At 49.0% G+C, this 24234-nt stretch overlaps 1 protein-coding gene across 1 annotated transcript in view; it reads right to left on the reverse strand.

Annotated features, from left to right (window-relative positions):
* EVL (Enah/Vasp-like) overlaps nt 1–23041 on the reverse strand; it is a 151096-nt gene extending 128055 nt beyond the window's left edge. Inside the window, exon 1 of the mRNA XM_066388008.1 lies at nt 22575–23041. Coding sequence (XP_066244105.1) covers nt 22575–22579 — 5 coding nt within the window. The 5' untranslated portion in view covers nt 22580–23041. The remainder of the gene's footprint in view (nt 1–22574) is intronic.
* Between the last annotated feature and the right edge of the window lie 1193 nt (nt 23042–24234).

A 24234-nucleotide genomic window follows, 5' to 3' on the forward strand; every position in this document is an offset into this window, starting at 1 on the left:
CCAGGGGGCGATGCTCTGCCCCTCCGGGGGGGTCGCTCTGCCGAGACCAGAGCCACTCTAGCGCCTGAGGCAGAGGCCACAGAGCCATCCCCAGCGCCCGGGCCATCTTTGCTCCAATGGAGCCTTGGCTGCGGGAGAGGAAGAGAGAGACAGAGAGGAAGGGGGGGGGGGGATGGAGAAGCAAAAGCAAATGGGCGCTTTTCCTATGTGCCCTGGCCGGGAATCGAACCCGGGTCCCCCGCACGCCAGGCTGACGCTCTACCGCTGAGCCAACCGGCTAGGGCTGGAACTGCAGTGCTTTTTAAGAAGATGTACACTCGCTAACATGAGAGAAACAAGTACATGATTATTCTCTAAAGCTCATTCTCAAAGCGTGCAACTCTCCCTCAACCCCACCCTCCTCGGACCCCACAGTAAACACTGAACGAAAGAGAGAAAGAAAGGGAATGACAAGGACATGGGCACTGAATGGACCAAACTCTGGGAACCACTGTGTTATACGTATTATATGAACTTCGAAGGCTTGCACAGATTTCCTTACTATCAGTCCCGTCTCCCCATTTTGAATCAAAGAAGAAAACACAGCACCCTGTGTAGGGTCACACAACCACCGTCAGAGACGGAACAGGGCGGAAGTCTCCTGGTTCCTAATCTGAGTGCGTTTCCTTCACACCGGGGGCACTCCAGAGTGGGGTCCACAAGCAGCCTCGGTAGCACCTAGATTGCGTATCACGGATGAAAGTCCCCCGCCCCTCCCCAGCCTGAACAAGCTCTCCGGGGGGTGCTGACGTGCGCTCAAGTCTGAGAACCACCGGCTGCTCTCCTGACGCCTGTGCTTCTCCACTGGGGGCGACGCTGCCCTCCTCAGGGCGCTTGGCACTGTTTGGAGGCACTGTTAGCTGTCACAACTGGAGGTGGGGGCGTGCTTCTGGGGAGAGGACAGGAATGTTGCTAGACATCCTACTTTGTAAAACAGGACAGCCCTCTACAACAAAGAATTCTCTGGCCCCAAATGTCCACATGCCAGGTGTAGAAACCCTGGCTCCACACCGACTGCTGGGAGGGCAGAGAATGCAGAAACTGTCAGCATCGCTGTGAAGTGCCTGTCCCCTCGAGTGGGAGGGGTAGTGCATCCTTGTCAGCTGAGCCCTCCACTCGTGCGCCTCCTCCACCAGAAAACGTGGGCTGGCAGCCGGGTCCCTCTGACACTGACGAGCCAGCACCCGGCTCCCACAGCAAGGAGCGACACAATTCCCGTGTGGCCCACAGACGACATTCCAGGAGTGCCGTGATACGATGAAAGGTTAGAGATTGGCGCTGATCTCGAACAAGACACTCAGAGCGACCTTCCATGTCCAGTAATGGTGAACTAGGGGTTTCAGATCAATGCTTTGGTGGAAATAACCCCACCCCCAACACACAAATCCAGGTAAAACAGCTTAAAAAAAATTCCAATACTTCTAAAGACACCAAATTGCTGTCAAGATGGTAAGGAATTTCTCGGAGAAAACTGAAGAGAAAAAAGGGTCTGAAAAGGCAAGTGAACACATAAGTCCCTTTTGGCCCCAAGGGCACCTGTTGATCTGGAAAATACAAACTTTCACGCCGATGGCCTCAGAGCAAGTGAGTCACCCCCTCAAGGTACCCCCCTCTTTGCTGTGAGCTCAGAGGCCCAGACACCTCCCCAGAGGGGCCCACGGCACCTCAAGGAAAGAACTACCTCCTCCCCCCAGCCCCCGAAGGTCAGGGCTGACGTTTGCCGAGCAGTTCCTACCTCCCGGTTCCGCTCTCAGACCCGACATGTGCCAATCACCCTAATCCTGGGGGACCAGCAAAACGTTAGGCCCTGTTATCCCCCCCACTTCACAGACGGGGAACCCGGGGAACAGAGAGATGAAGTAACTCGCCCGAGTGGCAGAGCCACTCACATTCCGACGTGGGCTGCCTGACTCCAGAAGTCTGCGCTCCTAACCACGGGACAGAAGTTAAAGCAAAAGGCCACAAAGGTGTGGATTCCAGTACAACTTAAAATAGCAAGAAATGGCAGTCAACTAAATGCCCACCAACAAGGGATTGAGCAAATAAAGTATACTATATACAAACAGTCATTATAAACACAGACCTGCAGTAATTACATAAACATCACTACAGTTGAGTAAAAACATTACAGAGCATTATTGCAAATGACAAATTATTGTCGTATAAGACACCTCCACAAATTAAACAAAAAAAGCAAGTTACTGAAAAGAATATACAGCGTATTCTCACTTATGCACTGGATGTACAATGTGGCACGGTAGTCGCTTGGTGTTTAGGTCAAGTGACCTTGGGCAAATTACTTCACAGTTCTAAGCATCAGTTTCCTCCTGAGTAATGTGTGGTAACATTATTATCTTGTAGGGTTTTGGCAAGGATCAAATGACAGAATGCACGAGGGCTGCTCAGCCCAGAGCCACTACAGAACAAACAGTCCAGTACACACAGCTGTCCCATTATTATTACGCTTTTATGTGTGTTTGTATGTGCACAAAGAGATGTTTGGAAGCACGTTAGCCAAGATGCTAACAACTGCTCATCTCTGGGGGATTGACAGCCACTGGCCCTTCGTACTTTATTTTCTTGTATTTCCCTGTATCGCTAATTATTTACAAGGAACGGGAATGACTCTGGTAAAACACAACAGCACTGTCTTATGTATACCCTCCCGGCATACAGACAGCGCACAAGATGGACTCTGTTCTAGCAGCAGCACTGTGATGGACAACAGATACTGCCAATGAGAGGGCCGTGGGAAACAGGAGACGAGTGGGACAGAGGGAGGTCCTGGGCCTGGGACACCCCAGGCACATAATGAATACTGTTGAATGAATGAAGGAATAAATGAATGGAGAGGCAATGTAGATGACTGTGGACTTATGATGGGGTTACATCGGATAAACTCATCGTAAACTGAAAATACTGTAAGTAAAAAAAAAAAAAAAGATCAGATCGTCGGCCGAAATGCATGTGGTAATCTCACCTACAGAATGTCACAGCTTCGCCTAGCCTACCTCACACATGCTCAGAACGCTCACAGTCCGCCCAGCTGGGTGGAACCACCTGCCGCATGGATGGATACCCTGTGGAGCGTGGGCTCCGTACCCTCGTGACTGCACGGCTGACTGGCAGCTGCTGCCCGGCACCACCAGAGAGCACCCGTGCTGCACGCTTACCCACAGCCCAGGAAGCGACCGAAATTCAAAGCTCCGTTTCTGTTCAATGCATACCACTCTCGTGCCATCCTCGAGTCGCAAAGTCACAAGCAGAACCGCCACTGAGTGGGGACTGTCTGTCTAGTGGAGCAGGATCGGGTTTGGAGCAGAAGAGCTGGATTCCCACTGGGCTCTGCCACCTCCTGATGCTAGCCTTGAACCATTCCCTTTAACTCCTCTGCTTGTCAGCCCCTACCAGGCGTCCCCAAACTACGGCCCGCGGGCCGCATGCAGCCCCCTGAGGCCATTTATCCAGCCCCCCACCGCACTTCCTGAGGGCCACCTCTTTCATTGGTGGTCAGTGAGAGGAGCACTGTATGTGGCAGCCCTCCAACGGTCTGAGGGACAGTGAACTGGCCCTCTGTGTAAAAAGTTTGCTGAGTCTGTAAAACGGGAGTGCACGGATCCACAAGACTTACCGGGTGGCACCAATGGCAGGAAGTGTGAAAGCAGTCTGCGTTCAGCAGAAGTTCAACAAAAGCCAGTTCTTCCTTGCCCCCGGTCCCACAAGCGGTGTGACACCGAACAAGCCGTGTCGTGTCTCTGAGCCTCCGTTTCCTCTCCTATAAAGTAAGGATCACAGAGCTCTTGGGATGATGAGATCGCTGTGTGCCTGCCGACTTTATGTACAGTATGAGGCACTCTACACGTGGGAAGACTCACTATGATTATCAGTACGTGAGTTTTGGGGGTTAGCTTATTTTATAACCTCTTGGCTTCAAGAAACTAAACATCAGGAGCTTTTACTATCTGACAAACACGCAGATTTATTAGTTAGTGACACTGTACTAATTAATACAGAATTTATTAATTAGTGACACTGTGCTGACCTTCACGAGCTTCCCCAGAAGAGCCTGAGCCCTATCTAACTGGAAACACAGCGTGTCACGATCGGACACGATCGGACCGGAACCACTGCCTCCCGGAAGCCCTCAGCCCGCTGTTCCGACTGCGCGGTTCTGACTGCACACACAGAACGGGCTGGCCCAGGTGCTGCGTGCCTGTGATTCTGCTTTGGTTCTCCGGTTTTGTTCTAACGCTCAAGATGGGAACTTCTGCTTCCTTCCCCTGCTTCCGGGGAAGAGCTAACTGTGCGAGGCGCTGCCAGCCGGCCCCTCGCAAAGCCGGCGTGCCCGTGCTCTCGCCGTGCAGTGGCAGCGTAGCGTCTGACGACAGCGGACGTTTCCGGGCTCCTTCAAAAGCCTTTCTCGCCCATCGTCTTTCTGTGGCGGCCAAGGCAGGTGTTACTGCCCCACTTCACAGAAGGGAGAGCAGAGGTTCAGAGACCTGAGCAAGTCCAGCCGTGAGGCTGAGCATGCCCGACACAGGAAGGGAACTGCAGACGGCACTTGCGTTGGGAAGGGTGAGGAGGGCGGGTGAAGCTGGGCCTTTGGCCCCTCGAGCCGAGAGGAGGCCCAGAGGCTGACACCAGGGATGGAGGCAGCAGTGGAGCCCGCTGGGCAGAGCCAGGCCCGCACGCGGGCTCCCCTGCATCCAAGCCCGGCACCCGCTCAGCCACTTCCCAAGTGACGGACTTCAAACTGGTCCTCACTGCAGACCTACCCCACCCTGCTCCAACACCCTCCCTGTCCTAATCCCTTCCTCTCTCAGAACCCAAACCATGCATCTGGGGCAGAGGACCCAGGGCAGATGCCATATGCCCAACTGGGGCAGTAAAACCCCCAGCTCCTGAGCTTCGTTATAGAAAGGGTGGGCCTACCTGCTCACTAACATGCACAGGACCGCCATCCCCCTGCCTCTCACTCCACAGAGACAACTGACAAAAGAAACCGAACTGTGATGACTGAACATCTAGGTTCCCCTGTCCTTCTGCTTCTTGACCTCCTCAAAGCTCGAAATTCTCAACAACTATTTACTGAGTGCTTCTACGAATCTGACGGGAATGTTCTATTGTATAATCTGTGCTATCCAACATGGTCGCTACCAGCCACATGTAGCCGTTGATCCTTTGTCATGGCATTACAATCAGGAGGGGTATCGTGTGCAAAGAACATGTCCTTGTAACAAGAAGAGAGGAGATTAATCCGAGGAGGCAGAGAGAGGCCAGTGCATGCAAGACTTCACATATATGCTAAGGACTCATGCTTTCATCCAGAGACACACAGACAGATCCTGAAGACACTTAGGAGGAGAGTATGGACTCAGATCTGAGTGGTAACCAAGTACAGAGGGGATGCTTGAAGAGGGAGAGGACCAATGGGAATGTCGTTATGGTACTTTATTGATGATGAAGACCTGACTTAAATCAGTGTCATGGCTCTGGAGAGAAGGGGACAGACAAAAGGGATCTGAATGAGAAAGAAACTGAATGACGTGGCCACCTGGACATGGTGGGAGGGAGCTCGGTGACTCCACCAAGCTTCCAGGCAACCATTTTGGATGACAGTGTGTATCGCACTGAAAATGTGATTCTGGAAGGAGACAAGAGTGGAAAGGAAAACAGTAAGTTCAGTTTTATTTTTAAAATACAGATTAAGAAACAGATTTTTATTCCATAAAAATCATCTATTTGAAGCATGCAATTCAATGATTTTTAACATATATTCACAAAGTGGTATGACCATTGCCATGATCTAAGTTTGGAACGCCTTCATCATCCCCAAAGAAACCTGTTAGCAGCCACTCCCATCCCCACCCCAATCCCCGGCAACTGCTGGTCTACTTTCTGTCTCTACCCATTTGTCTTTTCTGGACATTTTATATAAATGCAACCATATGACACGCTATCTTCTGTGCACCTGGCATCATGTTTTCAAGGTTCATCTACATTGTATCAATATCGGTACTTCACACCTTTTCATTGCTGAATATTCTCCACTTGTCAGTACACGGGGTTTGGGGCTATTTCCACTACTGTATTTGGTATTATGAATAATGCTCAGATGAACATTCACGTGCAAGTTTTGTGGAAATGTATGTTTTAACTTCTCTTGGGTATGTGCCTAGAAGTGCAATGCTGGGTCATATGTTAACTCTGTTTAACACTTGGAAGAACTGCCAGGCTGTTTTCCAAAGCAGCTGCACCCTCTACATTCCTCCCGGCAATGGATGAGGGTTCCATCATGAGATTTACATCCACACAGCCGCTTACCCCATGTGTAAGGCTGCCCAGGGCATGGCCGACATTTATTACATCCTTCTCATTCCAGTCATCCTGATGACTGTGAGGAGGTATCTCACTGTGGTCTGGTTTGCATTTCCTAATGAGCTGACCACCTTTTCATGGGTTTATTGGCCAAGGGTAAATCGTCTTTGGAGAAGTGTCCATTTAAATCATTTGCCCATTTTTAAATTGGGTCATTTGTCTTTTTATTATTGAGTTGGAAGTTATTTATCTAGTTTAGATATTAGTCCCTTATCAGATAAAAGATTCACAAATATTTTCTGTGAGTTGTCTTGTCATTTTCCTGATAGTATCTAGGTTTGTACCATAGTTTTTCATTTTGATAAAATCCAATTTAGTTGTTCTTTTTCTAAAAAAAAAATCTGGTCTGGCTGGTTGGCTCTGCGGTACAGCATCAGCCTGTGGATATCCCAGGTTTGATTCCCGGTCAGGGAACACAGGCCAAGCAACCATCTTCTTCTCCACCCCTCCCCCTCTGCTCTTTCTTTCTCTCTCTTCTCTTCCCTTCCTGCAGCCATGGCTCAAGTACAGTGAGTTGGCCCCAGGTGCTGAGGATGGCTCCATGGCCTCCACCTCAGGTACTAAAATGGCTCTGGTTGCAACGGAGCAAGGGCCCCAGATGGGCAGAGCATCACCCCCTAGTGGGCGTGCCGGGTGGATCCTGGTTGGGGAGCATGCAGGAGTCTGTCTCTCTGCCTTCCCTCCTCTCACTAAAAAAAAAATAAAAAATATTTTTAAAAATATGCTCTTTTTATTGGTTGACTGATTGATTTTAGAGAGGAAAGGAAAGAAACATCGATTTGTTATTCCACTTATTTATGCATTCACTGATTGTTTCTTGTGTGTGTGCCCTGACAGGAGATCGAACCCACAACCTTGGCTTTTCAAGACAAGGGCTATTTTTTTTCTTTTTTCATTTGTGTTTTGGTGTCATTTCTAAGAAACCACTGATTAACCCAAGGCCATGAAGATCTACTCTTACATTTTCTCTTCCACCTTCAAAAAACTGGTTTCCTTCTTTCCTTCCTTCCTTTCGTATTTCTCTGAAGTGAGAAGCGGGGAGGCAGACAGACTCCTGCATGTGCCCAACCAGGATCCACCCGGCATGCCCACCAGGGGGTGATGCTCTGCCCATCGGGGGCGTTGCTCTGTTGCAATCAGAGCCACTCTAGCGCCTGAGGCAGAGGCCATGGAGCCGTCCTCAGCGCCTGGGCCAACTTTGCTCCAATGGAGCCTTGGCTGTGGGAGGGAAAGAGAGAGACAGAGGAAGGAGAGGGGGAGGGGTGGAGAAGCAGATGGGCGCTTCTCCTGTGTGCCCTGGCCGGGAATCAAACTTGGGACTTCCACATGCCAGGCCGACGCTCTACCTCTGAACCAACCAGACAGGACCTGGTTTCCTTTCTTTTCGTTTTCTTTCTTTATTTTATTTTATTTTTTATCATTTTACCTGCTCTTGTTCTCAGGAGGACTAGTCCAAACAACTGCCCCGGCTGGAAGCAGAAGCGCACAACACAACGACTTCAACACAACCTTTGTTTAAAACTGACCCAGAGGAGAGCTTTCCAACACAAACCACGCCAGGTGATCTCTACAACTCTGCAGTTCTGAACTCTGAGTCTTTCCCAGGGAATGACCCAAATCAGGACTGGATGAAGCAAGTGGGGTGTGGGAAAGCAGAGACTGGGAATTACTGTTGACTGATGGGAAACCATAAAATCCCAATTCAAAGAACGCATGAATCAAAGTAATGTCATTATGCATCCCAACCCACAACCTAACACACTTTATTGCTGGAAATGGGGATGTGGGGCTCCATTAAAAATAAATGCGATAGCTAGCCTGACCGGCAGTGGGCAGTGGACAGAGCGCCGGCCTGGGATGCTGAGGACCCAGGTTGGAGACCCCAAGGTCGCCAGTTTGAAGCCCAAGGTCGCTGGCTCGAGCAAGGGGTCATTGGCTCAGCTGGAGCCTACCAGTCAAGGTACATATGAGAAAGGAATCAATGAACAACCAAAATGCCACAATTATGAGTTGATGCTTCTTATCTCTCTCCCTTCCTGTCTGTCTGCCCCTGTCTGTCTTTCTCTCTCTCTCTTAAAAAAGACAAAAAGATAGCTGGAAACTCCTAGGCCCAATACAGCAGAGACCAGGCATGTCAGTGCCCTTTGCCCTACCTCCGTCTCCTGTCTCCTATCCCACCCCCTCCCCACCCAGAGGCTGACACTGAACATGGGCCACAATTTCAGCCTCGGGCAATTATCCTACTACAGAGTCTAAAGCTCATTCCCAAGTATTTGCTGTACTGAATAGGAGCTAGGGTCAAGGTCATAAAAATGGACACCCAGGAGTCAGGACTGCAAATGCTCTCACCTAAGTCTGCCCACAACTAAATAGGAAAATACGAATGGAGGAGAGTGAAGAAAGACCAGACGGAGAGACAAGAAACCTGAGCTTCACGCCGCTATCACCCCACTACCTGTGAGCCCCGGGAGGGTGGCCTGTGGAGTCTGTCCGCTTCCTCATCTGAGAGATGGGGACTCGGGCATTATTCCTCAAACATTTACTGAGCACTCACTCCAGACCAGGCCTGCTGCTAGGTGACCAGACTACGGTGCTGATGAACCAGCCCTGCCCCTGACCCCAGTCCTCAGCTCTGGCGGCACACTTAATAACCTAGAGACTCTAAAAAGACAACAACACAAAGCAACAAGCACGCAGCTCCCTCTCTCCAGACGAACGGACTCTCCGGGGCAGGGCCCTGGCGCTGGGGGGAGGGCAAGCAAGAGGGCTTTCTCGAGCGTTTCTGATGGCCAGCTGGACTGAGGAGATTTCTAAGTTTCTGAATCTCACTTTCAATGATTGTACAAATGAGTATTTTTTTTTACAGGTCAAAAGACTGTCGTCCCCCCCCCCCCCCCACTGTGGTCCCATTAATAGTGGGTGGGGAAGGGTGACTAAGGGTAGGAAGGGCCTTGCAGGGCTAACGATCTTATCCTGAAAGGTCATGTTGCCTGTGAGTGACCTCTAGTCTCTCCGGCCTCCTGGGATGCAAATTCAACAGCCACATCCATCAAGTGGTAAATGAGATTCTCCCCAGGGGACAACAGATGCCAGAATCGTGCCATTCTGGACTCGTTCCTCGGGGCGGAAGGACTGCTCAACACGGTTTGGTCATTCATGACCTTTGTCATGTCTGTTTAACATGAACGCTGTTACTTAAATCTTCTTCAAAACCAACCCACTCTAGAACAATAAGAGCGTATTAGCCGTGCTGAATATTACAACATATTACAAAGCCTCTTTAATGAAAAGTGAGGTGCCGGCACATGAATAAATACAGACCAATGGAATACAACAGAAAATCCAGAAATACACCAAATTAATTAAATATGACAAATAGGACGGCGTCTCAAAACACTGGGAGGAAGTGGAAGTTGTACTGATTGGCTGACGGTGAAGATCTAATCGATTTTATTAAGTGACTCGTGAATCGGGCAGCACCCCTCCTAACAACCAGAAGAACGCGCCCAGAAAATGGGATTTTAGTAAGTGGCTCTGGGGTAACCGAAACACCAGACAGAGAAAGATGACACTGGGCTCGGCCCTCGGCCCATCCATTTCATTCCAATGGATCAGAGATTTAAATATTTGAAAAGAAAAAAGAAAAAAAACACCTGTGTGTTTAAGCACTAAAAAAAGGCACAGGTGAATTTAAACTGAGAGCACAGACAATGTCCCAGCAAAAAGCAGTGAGTGAAGAGAGTGGAAAATAAAAAAGACATCTGTTTACTTTGTACTTAGTAATAGTGTCCACAAAATCACACGCATTGAGAACCCCGCCGGCAGGCATCATTCTGGCTCCTCCTGCCTCACCTGTTTCTTGTACCGGCCACCTGTGTGGGAGCCAGTTTGCCCAGGCTCTGACCTGCTGCCCGGGGGCTGCCGTGGGAGCCTGCTCAGTACCCACACGGGAGCACCTGTACGTGAGGGGCAATCCTGTGCCACAGGAAGGCAGCAGCTACGGACAGACGCCGCTCCCTTCCCCTGAGGCATCAGTCCTAAACCCGTAATGAACACCTGCCCTGGCTCTTCCTCCTCCCACCTCACCCCCCCTCCCGCCCCGCATTCCTGCTCCCAGAGGTCACACGCCCTCCAAAACTCCTCTCACACGAGCCTTTGCAAACCCAGTTAAAATATCGTGGAGTTAACACACTGATTTTTTCTAATACACAGAAAAATAAATACTTTACTATTAGAGTTAAAAAAGCATTCCTCAGGAGAAGTAGCATGACTCCCTACCCCCTAAATGCAGGCTGTGCACAGTGACTGTCCCGTAAGGAGGACAGTATGAAAAGGGGAATGAACAGGTCACTTCACAGTGAGGGTACCTGACACACCCTGCTTCAGCCAGGCGATCAAGGTCAACATCAAGAGTCATAAATCTGGCCTGACCAGGCGGTGGCGCAGTGGATAGAGCATCGGACTGGGATGCGGAGGACCCAGGTTCAAAACCCTGAGGTTGTCAGCTTGAGCCCAAGGTCGCTGGCTTGAGCAATGGGTCACTTGGTCTGCTGTAGCCCCCCGGTCAAGGCACATATGAGAAAGCAATCAATGAACAACTAAGGTGCCGCAACAAAGAATTGATGCTTCTCATCTCTCTCCCTTCCAGTCTGTCTGTCCCTCTCTCTGTCACACACACACACACACACACACACACACACACACACACACGTCATAAATCCTATGGCCGTATCTACCCTCTCTATAGGTGATAAATGGCACCTCACCGCTGTGGTCTTCCTCCCTAAAATGCATCGCCCCAGTCTAATCAAGAGAAAAACACAAGAGAAATTCCAAGACGGGGTCCCTACCCTACACCTACCCAGCACACCTCCAAAGTCAAGGTCATCAAACAAAAGGAAAGTCTGAAAAAGGGTCACAGTCAAGAAGAGTTTAAGGAGGTATAAATGTCATGTGGTTTCCTGGATGAGACCCTCAGACAGAGAAAGGACATTGCAGGGAAACAAGGACACTTGAATAAACTATGGACTTCGTTGAATAACAATGTATCAGTATTACTTCACTAAGTATAAAAAAACGTACCAGGGAAGGTGTGAAAATGGGAAACTGTTTATGTGTGAAGGGATATGGGAACTCTTTGTAGTATCTGCTCAATTTTTCTATAAATCTAAAATTGTTCTAAAATATAAAATGTATTAATAAAAAGAGAAAAAAAAAGATTTGAAAAAGCATTCCTCGCTCTGGCCATGGGGCTGGAGATCTGCATTTTGGAAGCAGGTACACACAGAGATTCCTATGCACATTAAAGTTTAAGAAACATCTGGCACATGGAGAGCTACAGTACGTAATGTGCTCACAAAGAAAAAAACAGGAAAAATAATCCTACCACATATGAGCAAACAACTCCTGTGGCCCAGCAGCAGTGTGGAAACGGCAGACAAGAGCCTGTCACCCCAGTGACGCACTAATCCCTTAAGCACACAATGAGACAGCCTGCACCCCGGATGCCAGCTTGCACCGTTTGGGTGTGACTGTCTGGAAGGCTGCACCTGGAAGGACCACGCCCAGCGGAACCAACGGCGTGACAATACTGTCCACTTCAGGTGCAGGTGGCAACGCCAATATTTCTCCAAGCCCCTCCCAAGTGCCAGCCAGGCTCAGTGTTAATAAGCTCTAGGGCTAGGCCAACAGAGATCCATGCGGCGTGATCTTTTCTGAAGTTGAGGGGGAAATGGAAGTCATTTCAAACTACCACGGAAGAGGACATGAGAGACGGTACAGCGACAAGTAACAGGTGAGGGGCCGCGCACTGGCTCCCCGAGGAGGCGGCATTTAAACTGAGATGTGGAGGCTGAGAAATTACAGCCCAGGGAGAGGGAAAGGAGGGAGGCTTTGGCCAGCTCATGAGTCGGCCCAGTAGATCTTTTCTGAGTGGAGGGTTCCTGGGGAGGGAACGGAGAGCAGCAGACAGCGCCACAGAGAGAGGCCAGGGTGGAGGGCAGGCCCCAGAGAAGGTTCAAGTATGGAAGCTCGTAAGGAAGGGAACCAGGGCTGCAGGCAGGAAGGACTACAGAAGGTGTGTCAGAGGCTTCCAAATCTAAGCTCTGGTAAGGCAAGTCGTGCAAGGCCTCTGAGATACCAGAACACGTGTCTTCCCAGCTCAGCAAAGGCTCCTCAGTTTCACTCCAGAACAAGAAACACACATTGGCTTGCGTTTCTCTCTCTGCCGTGGCTTCCACGAATTTCACAGCTAAATGTGCTCTAGTGCAGTAACTATTTCTTCATCTAAATACATACTCTGGGGTATAATGATCTCTACCCCAAAATAGCATGCCTCCTGTTTTCGTCTTTATTTCAATAGTTTTATTTTCTGTCTCTTAGAATGAATGTCCCTACATCTTTTTTTAGAAGTTGAAGCAGCAAGAGCAACTGTAGTCTCTAAACCAAAATCTGGTCCCCGACGGCAGGTCACTTACACTGGGATCTGACGAAAGGGCAGGATGTCGGGAAGCAGAGTCATCCCAGATGTCCCAGGGTTTACCTTGCTCACAGACCCACCAGGCCGGGGTGGGAGGTGGATAACTAACCTCAGCGGAGCACTGCGAGCCAAGCGCCTTCTATGCGTCCTCACTGGACCCTCACAGAAACCCTGTGCAGGGGTAGAGGTCCTTTGAAGAGCTCTAAAGACACGCTTTCCGGGTACCTTCAGAGACCACGGACAGCCCACCAAACAAGAGCTTGGTTTGGGGAGCCCCTTACACACCTTCTCACTTAAGCTTGAGATGGTTAAGTGATCTGCTTGATGTCCGCCAGCTCCTAAGGAGCGGCTCCGGCTCCGGGGCAGAACCCAGGTCCGCCTGACTCTCAATCCCAGCCTGCTGAGAGCACAGGGAGCAAAAAGTGACCTAACTCAGCATGAAACCAGACACAAACTTCACTCACAAGACACATATCCCCCAGCGAGGAGCCGACGGCCCCGGGCGGTAAAGACAGACAGTTCCTCTTCCTACAAGGGAACGAGAGGAACTGGGAGCAGGGCTCCCTCCACTGGTGGGCGCAGGAAACCACACCATTTCCTTCTGGCTCCTGATTCCTTAGCTAGTCCCTCCTTTTTTTTAATTGCCTTTTATTCTGGGGTGGGGACGGTGGGGGTGGAACTTCCAAGTTAAACCAGGATCTAACTGCCTTTCATTAACTTTCTCTCTCTCTTATTTTTTTTAAATTAACAGTCTTCACTTGATCTCAGCCAAAAGGCAGAGAAAGGATAAAAAAATAAATGAATGCTCTTGTAATACATATCAATAGCGTTAAAAAAGCGTATATACCCTTTGTTAGCAGTAATAAAACCGTTTTTGCTCTCACCTTAAGAAGATAAGCGGCCCTGGCCGGTTGGCTCAGCGGTAGAGCGTCGGCCTGGCGTGCAGAGGTCCCGGGTTCGATTCCCGGCCAGGGCACACAGGAGAGGCGCCCATCTGCCTCTCCACACCTCCCCCTCTCCTTCCTCTCTGTCTCTCTCTTCCCCTCCTGCAGCGAGGCTCCATTGGAGCAAAGATGGCCCGGGCGCTGGGGATGGCTCCTTGGCCTCTTCCCCAGGTGCTAGAGTGGCTCTGGTCGCAGCGGAGCAACGCCCTGGAGGGGCAGAGCATCGCCCCCTGGGTGGGCAGAGCGTCACCCCCTGGTGGACGTGCCGGGTGGATCCCAGTCGGGCGCATGTGGGAGTCTGACTGTCTCTCTCCGTTTCCAGCTTCAGAAAAATACAAAAAAAAAAAAAAAAGAAGAAGAAGATAAGCAGAAATGCGTCCTAAGATTTATGTATGCAGACATTTATCCCCGAGGTGTTTTCAGTGATGAAATGCTAAAAACAAGCTAACTGTCCTCAAACTGGGGTACTGGTAAATAAACTATGGTATATCATGTGATAGACTATTATGCAACTATTTAAAATGTTTTTGGCCTGACCTGTGGTGGCGCAGTGGACAAAGCGTAGACCTGGAAATCTGAGGTTGCCAGTTCAAAACCCTGGGCTTACCCGGTCAAGGCACATATGGGAGTTGATGCTTTCTGCTCCTCCCCCCTTCTCTCTCTCAGTCTCTCTCTCTCTCTCTTCTCTAAAATTGAATAAATAAAGTCCTTAAGAAAATTTTAAAAAACTGTTTTCAAAGAATATTTATCACAGGGAAATACACACACGTTAAATGCAAAATGTCCAATACAAATGCATAGTACAAGCTCAAGTTTGTAAAAATGTTACACTTACACATGAAAAAAATTAAAGGAACTAAACCACATGTTTTACGTGACTATCCCTAACCAGCTGGATCAACACTGACTTTTTTACAGTGGTGACTTTTATTTTCTCACAGGTTTATTGATATATAATTGATGCGCAACTGTGTAAGTTTAAGGTGTAAGAGCCTAATGCTCTGACTTACTTATATGAGAAACGACTGGCACAGTAAGTTCAGTTAACATCCTCCCTGCCAATTTATACTGCCTTCTTTATACCTTTCTGTTTTTAAATTCTCTACATTCAACATATACCCTGTTTAAGCAGAAAAAGAAACACTTTTTTTTTTTTAAGTAAGAGAAAATTGCCAACAGAAATTATTTCTATGAGGTTCTCCTCCTTCTGGACTGGGAAAGAGAAAACTGGCCCTCTGACGAGGGGACCAATACCCTTCCCACGCCAACCCTGATGCCAGCTGGACACGTTCTTCTCTAAGTTACCACTGCGTATACTTCCACAGCTGGGAGTTTAAACTTAGAGTACTGCAATGTTTAAACGTGGGTAGTATTCCTACTTCCTTTAAAGGGAAGAAATCTTTATGTGAAACAATGCTGATATAATTTATTTTCATGGAGCTTATTTATGTACAATTATAAAACTAGGTCTCAATTTTTTGTTTGCATACTAGATACCAATAAAACTACCAAATAAAATTCAAAATGACATTACTTTAATAAAAGGATGAAGTAGCCTGACCGGGCAGTGGCGCAGTGGATAGAGCATCGGACTGGGATGCGGAGGACCCAGGTTCGAGACCCCGAAGTCGCCAGCTTGAGCACGGGCTCATCTGGTTTGAGCAAAGCTCACCAGCTTAGACCCAAGGTCGCTGGCTCAAGCAAGGGGTTACATGGTCTGCTGTAGCCCCCCGGTCAAGGCACATATGAGAAAGCAATCAATGAACAACTAAGGTGTCGCAACGAAAAACTAATGATTGATGCTTCTCATCTCTCTCCTTTCCTGTCTGTTTGTCCCTATCTATCCCTCTCTCTGACTCTCTCTGTCCCTGAAAAATAAATAAATAAAAATAAAAAATAAAAATAAAAATAAAAGGATGAAGTAGCTCAAATTAAAAAGTTATCACCCACAAGGTAAATACGGTAATGGCACTGGCCTAAAAACAGGTAGACAAGGCCCTGGCCAGCTGGCTCAGTGGTAGAGCATAGGCCCAATGTATGGATGTCCTGGATTCGATTCCTGGTTATGGCACACAAGAGAAATGACCATCTGCTTCTTTTCCCCTATTTCTCCCCGTTTTCTCCCTCTTACTCTCCTGCAGCCAGTGGCTTGACTGGTTTGAGATCAGCCCAGGCACTAAGGAGAGCTCAGATGGTCCAAGTGTATCAGCCTCAGGTGCTAAAAATAGCTCAGTTGTTTCAAGCATCGACCCTAGATGGGGGTTGCTAGGTGGACCCCGGTCAGGGCACATGCAGGAGTCTGTCTTACTATCTCCCTTCCTCAAAAAGATAAAAAGGAAAAACAAACAAGCATGCAAACAAACAAACAAACATAACACAACCAGAGAAAACAACAGAAGAGAGCCTAGAAAGATACACACACAGAGGTCTACAGCCCCTGGAGCTGGTCTTCCTAACGTGACTGCTAAGGACATCTGGAGAAACGCTCCCCTGCCCCCAGTCTGCAGCACCAAGTTCAGAAATGGACTTGAACTCCACTGTGTGTTAGTGCGAGCTAACGGTGATAAGTAAGAACTGTTTGTGCCTGACTATCTTATACTCTGCCCTGTAATCACACTGCATTCTGTGCGGCTCCAAGATTGATCAAGTGCCCTTGGCTCAGAGGAGACAGACAGTCCCCTGGCACATAACTAGACCTGTGACATGCTAGTCTGGTCATGACTTATATACACAAGGCTGGCCTTGATGGGGGGCAGGTAAGCTTTCTGGGGACTGGAGGTGATCCTCACTCAGACGTTACCATGCAACCAACCGTGTACCCATAGAGAGGATTTTGGGATCCAGATGTTTGTACTGCCATTCAACTTAGAAAGCATGGCTGACATCTCTGCCTTATCTACTGATATAGTCATGTATCTGATCAGCAATTTTGAAGAAAAATGTAATTTTGACATTTAGTTCATATTCCAATTTGAAGAATAATTTTAAAAAAATTCTTACACTTAAAAAAGTAAAACAACTTAATACGTAACCAATCTTTTAGAAGAATGCTATCCTAAATATAAGAAATGACAGGAAAAAGAATCACAGAGAAAATAATTTAATGACATAAAAATCTCAAACTTCTATATATAAAATCTTTTACAGATAAAAAGAAAAGAGGGGGAATGTTCACAGAAGAGACTTGTTCCTAAGGGCAGATGACCGAAACATACAAACAGAAACATACTGTATACCGTGTGGGGGTTAGGTAGCAAAGTGATGCAGGAGATCTAGTAAATGTCTGCACAGCTTTTAGGGACGCGGACACCTGGTGGAGGGAGGTCCGGTTCCTCCCACCTCCTCACCCATACAATCCAGTACCGGGCGACAAGTAAGCCCGCAAAAAATGATTTCTGCAAGAAGATCCGGAAATATTCTGCTCACAAAAATTAGGGGATATTTTATAGCTTCATATTCATTTTGAAATATCCCCTAATTTTTGTGAGCAGTCTAGATAAAGGTCTGTTAGAAAAAGGCCCATTGTCAGGCAGAAGACTAGAAAGTGCAGGAAAAACCTCAGACACAGCCTTAGTTATGGGAGTGGCTGATTCAACAGGACTTTTCTGCTCAACTTTCTGAACAGGCACCTCGAGGGTAGAGGGTCCTCGTTAAAACGCACCCCTGCCTAGGCCATTCCCAGACACTCCTTAGAAGGGCGAGTCTAGAGACTCCAGTCCAGACCTCTGTCAATAGGTGGCGGCTAGGTGTTCTCATGAGATTATCTAAGTAAAACGAGGTGGTATTTTCATTTTAAGACTCCAGGATTGAATACAAAGGGAAGTATTTTTCACTGGTGAACCAAACTGCTTATATGTATCCAAATCCAATGAGCAGACAACATAATGAACAGACCCCCATGGCTCAGGTCCATCTGCAAAGTCAAGAACCTGGCTGGGGTTCAGGTACGTATGCTTGCATAGATGTTCAAACAGTCTGCAACAGAAACCAGCTTAAACTGCCGGCAGCATTTTAAAAATCTGTGTAAAAAACAAATGACTTAAAAAAGAGTGAATGACTCATTTTGGAAAAACCATTTAAGAATTTTCACTTCTAACATCCATGTTTGCTTGTTTTTTAAAAAAAAAATCTGACCCAAAAGAATGGGACCTGAGAATGCTATTCCACTACTGTTGATCAAAAAATGAAATGTTCTGTTCAAGAGGACCAAATAAAGGGTCATTTGTATCAAATAAAACAACAAAGGAAATCAAGACAGAAGAAAGAAAGAATACGGAAAGAAGAGGGAAGGGCACTCGCTTCTGAAACCCTTTACCTTACGGTACGACCTGAACGCAAGCGCCATACTTCAGTGAATTACACAGTAAGAGGAGCTAACGATTTATTCTTAAAATTACCTTGGTTCCAGAGACTTTCACTGACAGGGACAATCTAAGAGAGTTCTGCCAGAACAGAAGAGAACAGGTAATACTGTTTTCTGCAGCTTCTGAGACTTGGCAACTTAAATCTCCTCCAAAACTGAACACGGACTTGAACTGCCACCGAAAACACAAGTGCCAGGGGCTCTCATTTCCAGTGATCATGGGCTAAGCAGACCGGAACAATCCTCCAGCCAAAGAGCATTCGAAAAGCAGAGGAACACAGGACACACATGTGCTCCGAGGCGTGGGGATGCATGTCAGAGGCTCTGGGAGGCGCTTGGGGCTACTTTTCCTGGGGGTGAATGTTAAAAGGCGGGTGTTGGTTGGGCGTCAGGGCACTGTTAAAGAGCCGAACACTGGGAGGGAGGAAGGAGAAACAGAACAGGCTGGCTCCCACAAGGGCTGCGGCACAGCTTAGAAATATCTCAGTCCCCAAAACTCAGTCCCTGAAATTGCGCTGAAGTGACTTCAAGTTTAAGTGCCTCGTTTGCCTGACAAAAGCGAATGTGAGTTATCTCTAAATGACAAAAACACCAGTTTAGGGGTCAAGTGATTTCTACAATTTTGCCAATATGACGTTCAGCACACAATTAAAAAAAACAAACAACTAGGCACATATGGTGACAAGACATTATAAATGAAAGCCAACAGAAATAGACACTGGAAACAACTCACACATTCTGCCATAATCAAACTGTAAGGTAATTATACATACTGTACTCAAGGAGATATAAGACAAGACTGAGTATTCTGGTGGATAACTGGAAACTATGGAATGAAAAAGTAGAAGTAGAAGTAAGTGAATAAAAAATATATATATAACCAATTAAAAACTCAGTGAGTTTAGCCTGACCTGTGGTGGCGCAGTGGATAAAGCATCAACCTGGAATGCTGAGGTTGCCGGTTCGAAACCCTGGGCTTGCCTGGTCAAGGCACATACGGGAGTTGATGCTTCCTACTCCTCCCCCCTTCTCTCTCTCTCTCTCTTTCCCCCTCTAAAATGAATAAATAAAAATAATTTACACCTATAAAAACTCAGTAAGTTTAGTAGCATATTATTCATAGCAGAAGAGAAAGAAGTGAGTGAGCTCAGCAGAATGAAAGACAGAGAGACAGACAGAAGGAAGGTTAAGAGATACAGACCATAGAGTGAAACGTTCTAACATGTATAATTGTAGTCCCAGAAGGAAAGGTGAGAAAGAATGGGGCAGAAGCAATATGTGAAGTACTAATGGCCGATGTCCACAAAATAAAGACAAGATGTCACAGATTTAAGAAGCCCTAAGAGCCCTGGCCAGTTGGCTCAGCGGTAGAGCGTCGGCCTAGCGTGCGGAGGACCTGGGTTCGATTCCCGGCCAGGGCACATAGGAGAAGCGCCCATTTGCTTCTCCACCCCTCCGCCGCGCTTTCCTCTCTGTCTCTCTCTTCCCCTCCCGCAGCCGAGGCTCCATTGGAGCAAAGATGGCCCGGGCGCTGGGGATGGCTCTGTGGCCTCTGCCTCAGGCGCTAGAGTGGCTCTGGTCGCAATATGGCGACGCCCAGGATGGGCAGAGCACCGCCCCTGGTGGGCGGGCCGGGTGGATCCCGGTCGGGCGCATGCGGGAGTCTGTCTGACTGTCTCTCCCTGTTTCCAGCTTCAGAAAAATGAAAAAAAAAAAAGAAGCCCTAAGAACCCTTTTAGATGTTTAAAAAATTTGCTCAAAACCAAAGACAAAGAAACATTTTTAAAGGAGCCTGAAGAAACAAGAGACTAAAGACAAGTGACTTTCCAAAAGAAACAATCCAAGTCAGAGAGAATAAGATAGCTCTAGCCTTGGCAGGTTGGCTCAGCGGTAGAGCGTCAGCCCTGCGTGTGGAAGTCCCGGGTTTGATTCCAGGTCAGGACACACAGGAGAAGCGCCCATCTGCTTCTCCCCCCTCCCCCCTCTCCTTTCTCTCTGTCTCTTTCTTCCTCTGGCACAGCCAAGGTTCCATTGGAGCAAAGTTAGCCCGGGCGCTAAGGATGGCTCCATGGCCTCTGCCTCAGGCGCTAGAATGGCTCCGGCGGCAAAGGACCAACGCCCCAGATGGGCAGAGCATCGCCCCCTGGTGGGCATGCTGGGGGGGATCCTGGTCAGGCGTATGCGGGAGTCTGTCTGCCTTCCTGCTTCTAACTTCGGAAAAATACAAAACAAAACAAAACAAAAAGATAGCTCTAAAGTGCTAAAAGGAAACAATGGCAAAATAGGAATTCTGTAACTACCAGAAAACCCTTCAAAAATGGAAACAAACCTGACCAGGTGGTGGTGCAGTGGATAGAACGTCCACCTGGGATGCTGAGGACCCAGATTCAAAACCCCAAGGTTGCCAGCTTGAGCGTGGGATCATCTGGCTTGAGTGTAGGCTCACCAGCTTGAGCATGGGGTTACCAGCTTGAGCACGGAGTCACTGGCTTGAGTGTGGGATCCTAGACATGACCTCATGGTCACTGGCTTAAAGCCCAAGGTCTCTGGCTTGAGCAAGGGTCACTGGCTCAGCTAGAGACACCTCCCCTTGTCCGGGTCAAGGCACATATGAGAAAGCAATCAAAGAACAACTAAAAGTGTCGTAATGAGTTGATGCTTCTCATCTCTTTCTTTCCTGTCTGTCTGTCTCATTCTCTCCCTCTCTTTCTCTCTCACTCGCTCTCTCAGGGAAGAAAAAGAGACAAATGTTCTCAAATTAGACTGTGGTAGTGGTTGCATAACTGTGAAAATACTAAAATATACTCTGAATGGGTAAATTTTATAATATAAGACAAATCTCAATAAAGCTGTTTTTCTTTTAAACGAAGGATAAATAATGACATTTGCAAACAAGCACTGTAAGACTCTGCAGACCTGCAATTATCCCAAAGGGCATTCTTCAGGCAGAAAGAAACTGACCCCAAATGGAAAATGACATGTGGCAATGCAGAGCTATGGGTAAAAGATGCCTCTTTTGATAAACAGTGCTGCCTAAGTGGTGCTGATAAAAAATTTAACCCCTTTTTCACAAGTTACACAAAAATCAATTCCAAGTGAACTATAGATCTTAATTTGAAAGGCAAAGCAGTAAGATTTCTAGAAGATATTATAGGAAACTATCTTCTTGATCTACAAATAGAACTCTTACAAATTAGGAAGAAAAAGACATGTGAACAAACCCCTAAAGAAAACTGGGCAAGACATCTGAACAGGCACTTCATTAAAGAGGAAATCAAATAAACATGAAAAGATGTTCAGCCTCATTAGTCAGCAAGAAACTGCAATTTAAAACCACAACAGGACAACACTTCACACTCACCAGAATGGCTAAAACTTAAGACAGACAATACCAAGTGTAGACAAGGACGTGGAACTCAATAACTCTCATACACTTACCTGTAGGAGTGTAAATCTGAATAAATACTTTAGCAACTTGGTACAGCATTAGCTACTTAAGTTAAAGAGAATGAATATCTTTTGAGCTAGAAATTCCAGAAACCAATGCACCAGGAGACTCATAAAAGTTGTCAAGACACCATTAATAGCCAAAAGTCAGAAACAATTCAAATGTCTACCAACAGTGGAATGGATGAATTGTGGTGTATCCTACAATGCAATACTACAGAGCAATAACAATTAACAACAGTTACAAAGGTATAGATAAATTTCAAAAACATCTTGAGTTTAAGAAGCCAAACACAAAACGATACAGATTGCATTTAAATAGAGTTCGCAAAACAGGCAAAATGAAACTACAGACACTATAGTTTTTATGGTGGATGTGTTTAGAAGGTAAAATTACACAGAAAAAAAAAAGGCAAGGAAGCGATTATATCCCTAAATCAGGACTAGGTTACCTCTGGAGAGGGAATTCCGGGCCGCTGGGCGATAAAACACTGAACGGTACAATTCAGGTCTTGCACTTGACCGGCGTGCAAAAAAGAAAGGAAAAGGGGGCGAGGGGAGGGAGAGGAAGGGGGTGAGCGGCTCCAGATGGACGGCAAGCTCCCCGCCACCAGGACACGGAAAGGCAGCGCTGAGCACCGGCACCGGCGCCGCTTCGCCCAGGGGCACAGCCCGGGAGACGGAGGCCAGAGGGGCTTCGGGCCGCTCCCTTCGGGCCGCAAGGCACCGATCCGGGCTTCGGCCACCGCGGGCCACCGCGCGGCCACACCTGTCCCGGGCGTCGCGCCCCCACGCCCCCGCCCCTCTTGCACGCCCCGCACCGCGACACCCCCGGGGGCTCCCACCGTTCTCGCCGCCCGCACGACGCCCCCGAGGCCGGCGCAGCCCGCCGCGTCCCTCCCGCCGCGGCGCCCGCGTGGCTCACCTCATTGTCGCTGCCGGGCGGGCGCGCGGGGCTGGCCGCGCGGCGCGGGGCGTGAGCGGGGCGTTAGCGGGGGAGCCGGCCCCGGGCGCGGCGGCTCCGCGTCTCGCTGGGCTGCGCGGGGCAGCGGGGGCGCATCTTCTCGGGGCGGGCGCCCGGGCCGCTAGCTGCGGGCAAGAGCTGCGGCGGCGGCGCCTGACAGCTGGGCCCCGGCCCCTGCCATCTTGGCGGGCGCGTGCCCGGGCCGGCGTGAGCGCGCGCCGCTGGGGAAGGTGAAAGGAGGGGAGGGGGCGGCGGCCCCGGGGCGGCCGGCGGAGAGGCGGGAGGGCGAGCTCAGCCCAGGGACCGAGGCTGAGGGGACGTCCCTCCTCCCGCTGCGGGGGCGCGCTCGTGCGTCCCTCCGCTCGCGGCCGCCGAGGAGAGGGCGCGCGCAGCCCAGGCCCGACACAAAAGGCGCGGGGCTCCACCGCCCGCGCCCCCGGGAGAGGGAGCCGGGAGCTGCGAGGGGCGGGGCTGGCGGCGAGGGGCGGGGCCCTGAGAGGAGGGGCCGTGAGCGGCGGGGCGGAGCTGAGAGAGGTGATATAGGCGGGGCGGGGCTTCTGGTGGAGGGCGAGGGACTTGGGGCGGGGCCGCCAGGAGGGGCGGGGCCTAAAAGAAATGGGGCGTTGTGCCGGCACGTGGAGTTCTGAGCCCCTCCCGGAGCTGGGCGCCTCCTTTACTGAGGCCAATGAATGCGCCAGCGTCTGTGCGTGGTGGCCGGAGGATTCCCCCTACCTCCCGCGCTGCAATACGCCCCGCCTGCTCGGACGCTGTGGGCAACCCGGATCCGAGGAACGTCGATGTCACTGACTCCTGACTCCTCTCTGTAAATAAGCAGCCGAGGCTGGGACTGGGAATCGAAGCTTTGGGGCAATACCGGCACCTGAATGATTTTCCCCAGCTCAACAAGTCTCAAATGTTTTGTCACCTGTTCTTGGATTTAAAAAGATTGCTCACTGAAATCCGTGTCTTTGTAACACACGATGTATGTGTGTGCAGAACACGTGGCCAGGCCGACCAACTCCTGGATTACATTTCCCATTCATAGGGGGTGGGGGCAGGAAGATGGGATTTCTGCTGTCTGTTGAGCCCAGGATAGTCGTAGACACATAAGAGAGCTGGAAAGTCCTTAAAGGGTATCTCGTGCAACCTCCTTGTCCAGAGTGTGAAACTCAGGCCCTGAGAGGTGACATAGGCCAATGTGGTGAATAGCTGGCCCCTTGTGTAAAAAGTTTGGGGACCCCTGTTTTAGATGATTCACCAATGAGACCATGTCTGGTTTATATTAGCTAGCATAACATATTACTAAATCATGCCAGAACTGAAGACATGCCTCTTTAAAGTGAAGACAAAAACAGGTATCTCTGGGGACTCAGGGCCTACCTGTGACTGTGCACTTCTTTTTTGAAAATCCTCATTTCCACACCGTCCAATTCAAACTGAATTGACCAATTCAGTTGTTACCAACAGTTGTTTTACTGAAATAAAACACATTTGTGTTCATTCATGCATGCATTTATTCATTCATTGTTTAGTGAGCACCCACACATTCCTGCCTCCTCTCAGGCCCGGGCCACTGCCTCAGTCTACCTGGAAAATTATCTTCAACCCCCAGCCACACGAT

This window comes from Saccopteryx leptura, chromosome 6 (assembly GCF_036850995.1).
Source record: "Saccopteryx leptura isolate mSacLep1 chromosome 6, mSacLep1_pri_phased_curated, whole genome shotgun sequence".
Classification (NCBI taxonomy): Eukaryota; Metazoa; Chordata; class Mammalia; order Chiroptera; family Emballonuridae; genus Saccopteryx; species Saccopteryx leptura.